Consider the following 6,241-nt stretch of genomic DNA (forward strand, 5'->3'; position numbering starts at 1 on the left):
GCCTAGGGGCCAGTGGCGCCTGGGAGGCAATCAGAGGGGGGTGGAGGGGAGGGTCCGCGAAGCCAGGGGGCTGGGGTGCAGGGGCCGGTCCCGCCATGGCGGCAAGACACCCGCATGCAATAGGGTCCGGGTGCTGCGGCCCAGATTCAACGCTCAGTCCTGCTGCAAGTGGGGGGCCCTCATGCAATCAGCGTCCCAGCACCACAAGACCAGCCCTCCTACGTCACTGCAAGCTGCTCTCGATGCGTTGCTGCATCCTGCAGCGTTCCATTGATCTTCACCATGCACCCTTACCACGCACCCATCCTCCGTTTCGGCCGGCCAAACCGTTGCACCCCCCCAGGTGGCCAGCTACTATGCCCAGGAGAAGGTGTCATTTGCCCACTGCCCCATAGTCGACCTGGGGGTCCCCACCATGCAGCAGTGAGCACACGCCGCAGCAGCCATGCGCGCGCCTGCAAAACCGCAGTGAAGGCCGAAGCCTGCCCGCGGGGAGCGCCTGTGGCGGCCGCCCACCTGCCCCTGCAGGCAGCGCCGGTCGATTGGACCATCAGACCTATCCTCATTTGGCCTGCAGTACGGCTTGCCACCCCCGAATGAGTCGCCCCATCATCCCCGCGAATATGTGCAGGCTGTCGGAGCTGGTTTCTGACCTGCAGCGGCGGCTGGCGGCGGGTGACAAGGTCTACCTCCACTGCTGGGGCGGCCGCGGGCGCGCCGGCACCGTGGGCGCCTGCCTGCTGGCGCAGATGTACGGGTGAGAACACCATGCGTTGAGGACGGGCCCCGCCTGGCGGGGCGCCACACTCGCGCCCGCCCGCCTGCGTGACCCCTGCGGATGGCGCTGCTGGACCGTGCGATGCGCAACCCCTCGCACACTCCTCGCACACTCCTCCGCCAAGTATGCGGCCGTGCTGTCGTTTCCACTGCCTTCCTTTCAATCGTGAATTTGGGCTGGCTTCATCAGCAAGTTTGTGCCCTCTCGTGCGTGCGCTCCACCGCCCGGCCCCCAGGCTGTCTGCTGACGAGGCGCTGGAGCGCGTGCAGCGCGCCTTTGACACGCGGCGCGACAACGAGCGGCTCTCCCCAGAGACCGACGAGCAGCGGCAGCTCGTGCGCGCGTTTGTGGCGCAGCTCGGACGATGAGCTCTGCGCAGCGCAGACGCGAAGAGCTTTTGGTCACAGTCTTGGCACAGGGGGTTGGTCGGTGCAGGTAGTGTATCCTGTGCGGTGCCTGGAAGTTTGTGAGATGCCGCGTGGAAGACTGTCTGGGGCTGTCTGACATGGCTTGACCGCCAAAAGTTTTAGCCCTGCCAGTTTGCATCCCGTATTTTTTCAGCTTGCCCTGAGGTCGCTTAATACAAGCACTGCGGCTCACCTGCGGGTCGCCAACTGAAGGGCTGCAGCTGCTCTGGCCATTGTCAGGCGGCTGTAATGAGACGCACCCTGCTGTTGTGGGCTAAAATGGGAGAAGCGACATTGCCAGCTGCTCCTGTTCGTTTGGTTAACAGATGCACTGCAGGACGGCTGAGCGGATAATGATCAGCTGGTCAGGAGCCCCGTTACATTGCTCTCGCCCCTCTTGTCACCCACCATATCATTACTCCACACAAGATCAAATGGTGATGCATCAGGAGAGGCCCGGATGTTACCGGCCTGTACTGCCACAACACGGAGGCCATCAATGGCTCGAAACCGACAGCCGCCACCCTCATCACGCACTGCTCTCGTGTGCCCGCTGTTCGCGACATCCGCTAAACAGCACACCAATGCCTGCCAGTCGGTTGACCAAAATCACGAATGTTTAGAAGCACCTCCCTCTTGCAGAGGACCCTTCACTTGGCATCTGTGTTGTCCTCACCAAACTGTGGATGATCAACATAAAGAGTGCAAAGCCCTTGCACATAATGTAGCTATGGCAACGCCAGGTCAAAGGGTGTGCACACAAGCACGCCCAGGGGGTGCACGGCAAGCAACTCAAGCGGGCAACTTGCAGCAACAAGCAGCCGGCAGCGGACTGCCACAGTATCCAGCTGCGGCACTGTACAGTACTCAGCGGCTGCTGCCACGCTGGGGTGTTGATGTATTGGGTAATCAGGCGTTGCACACCCTCAAAGCAGGGCGCGTGCTGTCCTGGGACAGATCTGCATGCCACACGGCATCGCACCCACCTTGACAGCTGGGGGCTTGGGGGCGCGGTCTGGGTCCGCCATGTCCCCGCCCCTGACGCCGCCACCAACCTGATACGAGTGTAGCGCGACGTGGCAGGTCATCGTTTGCATGTTTTCTCAAGACATAGTCAGCAGCAAGCCTCTTCCCAGTCCCAACTCCAGATTCCCCCGCCAACCATTGGCGAGGCGCCGACGCGACATCAGCGCTGACAGCCATGAATGTCACCAACACGGCCAAGTGAGGGAGCGAGGGGCTCTAACGTGCGCAAGTGGGGCCTTAGAAGAGACAACAGCACCTGCGAGTCGCTGCTGATTGGCGAGCCCCCCCCCCCTGTCCGCCCACCTTGCCGCCGACCCGCACGCGCTCGTGGCTCTCGCACTCATCAAAGCTCTTGCCAAACATCTCCTGGGCAGCCTGCGCGGTTCAGGCAGGAGTGCCAAAGGAAAAAACGTCCCAAATTGACATCGTACATTCCAATTGAGCAGATATGGCAGCCTCCCAAACCTCCTGCGCGTCCTGTGTGTGCTGTGTCGGTCAAGTCAGTGGCGTTCGGTTGCTAGCACACGACCATAGCAATCGCACAATTTCTCACATGCTGCACGCACCTGCTCGAGCTTCCTATCCTTGTCCTGACGGTCCATGGTTGCCGATGCGAGTGACAAAGTCTGTCGCTGGGTGGCGAGATCAGTCGAAGATGAGGTGACGGGGAGTGCCGGATAAACTTGGTATCACAGGCTTGAAGAAAAAATTTTGATGATCCTGATTTGCGGCTCGAACTCTGGTGTACTCGTGGTCCTGACGGCGTCGGCGTCGGCTTGCAGTGATGTCACCCATGTGCGTGTTCTGCTGTCGTTGCTTCAGGCAGCCATTTCACACCACACGAAGGAGTGTCGTACAGAACAAGCTTTCTGATGTCCATGATGCAGGATGATCCAAGCTTATTGAGATGCTAAGCTGATTGAGACGCAATGTAATGCACGACGGCATCGCAGGCGTGAACACCCCCAGCGACCCCTGTCAAGATGCGGGCTCCGGAGGCCTGTTCAAGTTGTTGGGGGCGACGGGCGAGGGTGCAGGGTGCCCGGGGACATAGTTCAGACCCTTCACAATCTGCCTTGTCCCCGCACAACACCAGTGCCTTGCTAGCAGACGCGCCCTCATCCCGCCCCACCTGCTTTGCGGCATAGCCTCAGGCATCACAGTGACATCACCAGCACAGATGCGACGCGTACAAATACACTCCCTTCCATCTGCCAGCCTGGATCTTATGTTGGCGATAGCCAGCACATGGGCATGGCCAGGATAGCATCACTTCAGTGTCGCGGCTTGAGTGATGGCTACTTCTAAATATTGTATCTCTGTTTCTCTGTGCGATCTGTGTGGGTGGTCGATTGCAGGGGGTAAAACTCCAGCAAGATTGGGGATTACGTGCATATAGCAGAGTGCAAGTGTACCCAGCCGCAGTCCCCCACATACGGGCAGCCTGCGCGTCTCGCTCCTCTGAATCAGGGAAAAAAATCAGTTGTGTGCTTTGCTCACCGGGATGTGCTTCACATCTTGTCACCATGCTGTTGCGTGCTGACTACCTGGACGGCAACTCAGCCGATAGTGAGTCGGCAGCCCTGATACACTCCCTGGGTGAACAGTAGCTTTCACCGCGTACCCAAGGTGTGCCCCCCCCCCCCCCGTGCACTCAGCTACTCACCCGGGTGAGTGCAGTGCCACATGTCAGGGCTGGCGAACGGCTGCGACCCAGCCTCTACCCCAGGTGAACATCAAAGTGGTGTCTTGATCATGCTACAAATTGTCTGAACAGGAGCATCAACTCGAGCATAGCAGAGGCTTTCAATCGAGCGCAACTCGACAGCAACACAAAATTGAACAGATCAGGCGCGCGCAACAGTCTGGGTCGTAGAGCAAGCTGTAGGCTGGAATGAAATCGTTGGGGTAAGTCATGTCAAGCTCGATCATGTTGCTTGCTGCAGGACCTGTGCGAGCTGATGCCGTACGCAGCCAAACAGCCTTGTTAATTCGAAACGCGCTGATTGGGAATGTGTAATATCCATATGAGATATTTGGAGTTGCGCGCAGATAGGCCGAGGCATCGTGCAGCCGCGCCGGTTGTGATGGAGCACCCGGCGCACCAGCGCTGAGACTCTCGCCCAAACTACTGCAGCACTTGACCCGCAATCGCTGCTGCCGATGCTCTTGCGAACCCCCCACCGCTCACACCCCCAGGACGCGCCCGGACGCCTTCACGATGACGCTGTCTGGCGGCCTCTCTGCCGGCAGCCGCGATCGCAAGAGCTCGTTCGGCGGCGGCATCTCTCTCATGGCTAACGGCGCCAGCGGCGGCGCCGGCGGCGGCGCAGGAGGAGGAGGAGGCGGAGGCCCCGGCAAGGCGCCGCCCCGCGCGTCCTCCATGTCGGGCGGCCCCTCCGCCCTCGTCGCCGCGGCCGGCGGCAGCTCCCGTTCGCTGCTGCTGCTGCTGGCCGGGTGCATCCTTGGCATCACATTCGTGTCGCCGCTGTTCCTGATGTCCCACAGAGAGCAGGCGCTGCACTTCGGGATGCTGCCGGGGCACGAGCCGCCGCGCGGCGGCGGCGGCGGCGGCGGCGGCGGCGGCCTTGGACACGCCAGCTTCCCTGCAGGTGCGGGCGCAATCACAAGGTTTCCCCCAAACCCCCCGAACTCCGTTGAAAATGCAGAAAACTGGCCGCGCCTGCCGGCGAGGTCCTCGCATGCAGTCGCTCACAGAGGCCTGCATGCAGCAGGTGGTCCCATGCAGATGCCTTGAATCAGGTGTCACATCCAGCCGGGCATGGCCAAGGTTTGCGCCCGCGCCGCCCTCTGCGCCGCAGGCGCGCCCCCCGCACAGCTCGCCGCGGCCTCGGACGCCGCCGCCGCCGCGCTCGCCGCCGACGGCCCCGCCTGGCTCGGGCCCTACGCGCTGACGGGCGCCGCGGGGGAGGCGGCGGCGGCGTTCTCTCGGGAGGCGCGGGCGGCGCGGCGGCGGGAGCGGGTGGGCGCGAAGCAGTACCTATTAGATCCAGAGCCCCTGGAGATGCGCATGTGGCACGCCAAGGTGCGCACACACGCATGCGCACGTGCACACGTGTTGCTGTTCGGCACTGTGGGTGCTCTCCGGCGGAGCGAGCGCGGTCGAAACGCCCAGGGGTGCCTGTCCCTGCCGCGTGAGGGCCGGACGCCTGAGCACGGCTGCGCCGTGTGGCGTCGTTCAACGCCGCTCGCCCCCCACAACACCCATTGACTACCTGTTTTTTTCCGTCCAGGTCAAAGCCCACCTTGCCAGCCGCGAATTCCAGTCAAAGGTGGCCGCCCGCAAGGCCAAGGCCGCCAAGCGCGGCGGCAACCGCGGCATCATCATGAACGCCGGCGGCCGCAAGCTGCTGACCAGCGCGGTCGTGACGCTCGCGGTGCTGCGGCGCGCGCTCAACTGCACGCTGCCCGTCGAGCTGGTGTGGCACTCCGACAAGGAGATGGACAGGTCGACGCTGGCGGCGCTGGCGCGGGAGTTTGGGCCGCTGAGGGGGTACAATGTTGCGGCGGAGCCCTTCCCGAAGCACCACCGCAGAGAGTGAGGGCCGCGGCGGGGGCGCAGGTGTCGGTCCGGTTGTGTGTGTGTGTGTGTTCGGGGTTTTGTGTGTGTGTGTGTGTGTGTGAGTGTGTGAATGCACGTTTGTGTTTGTGTGTGGTGCAAGGGGCGACGCACTGCCTTCGTCCTAAATTCTCGATGGCTGCTGACCTGGCGCAGAGCGGCCAGGTTTAGCCCCTGCCGCCCTCCCCGCGCAGCCTGACGCACGCTTGCATTCAAGCGCCCCCCCCATCCACCCACCCACATTCTCACACAGACCACGCACACACACACATACTCACGCTCACACTCACACTCACTCTCTGACACCCACACTGCTCAACCTTCCCCCCCCCATCCCCCTCGTTTTGCCTGCCCCAGGGACGTGAGCCTGGCGCGTTTTGAGGGCAAGGTGTTCAGCCTGCTGCACTCGCGCTTCAGCGAGGCCATCCTGCTGGACTGCGACAACATTCC

At 62.4% G+C, this 6,241-nt stretch overlaps 3 protein-coding genes across 3 annotated transcripts; 2 read left to right on the forward strand and 1 right to left on the reverse strand.

The window, feature by feature from the left end:
* Nucleotides 1–415: 415 nt before the first annotated feature.
* MNEG_12906 (MAP kinase phosphatase 6) lies at nt 416–1,146 on the forward strand (the record flags this gene model as incomplete). The annotated part of the gene is made up of 3 exons (XM_014038620.1): nt 416–423; nt 632–757; nt 1,014–1,146. 3 exons carry the CDS (start codon nt 416–418, stop codon nt 1,144–1,146), a joined length of 267 nt encoding a protein of 88 aa, XP_013894074.1.
* A 689-nt stretch (nt 1,147–1,835) lies between these two features.
* MNEG_12907 (hypothetical protein) lies at nt 1,836–2,813 on the reverse strand (the record flags this gene model as incomplete). The annotated part of the gene is made up of 4 exons (XM_014038621.1): nt 1,836–1,865; nt 2,172–2,240; nt 2,515–2,586; nt 2,778–2,813. 4 exons carry the CDS (start codon nt 2,811–2,813, stop codon nt 1,836–1,838), a joined length of 207 nt encoding a protein of 68 aa, XP_013894075.1.
* Nucleotides 2,814–4,432: 1,619 nt separating this feature from the next.
* On the forward strand, nt 4,433–5,774 carry MNEG_12908 (hypothetical protein; the record flags this gene model as incomplete). The annotated part of the gene is made up of 3 exons (XM_014038622.1): nt 4,433–4,823; nt 5,034–5,257; nt 5,466–5,774. 3 exons carry the CDS (start codon nt 4,433–4,435, stop codon nt 5,772–5,774), a joined length of 924 nt encoding a protein of 307 aa, XP_013894076.1.
* Between the last annotated feature and the right edge of the window lie 467 nt (nt 5,775–6,241).

This window comes from Monoraphidium neglectum (genome assembly GCF_000611645.1).
Source record: "Monoraphidium neglectum strain SAG 48.87 unplaced genomic scaffold scaffold03509, whole genome shotgun sequence".
Taxonomy (NCBI): domain Eukaryota; kingdom Viridiplantae; phylum Chlorophyta; class Chlorophyceae; order Sphaeropleales; family Selenastraceae; genus Monoraphidium; species Monoraphidium neglectum.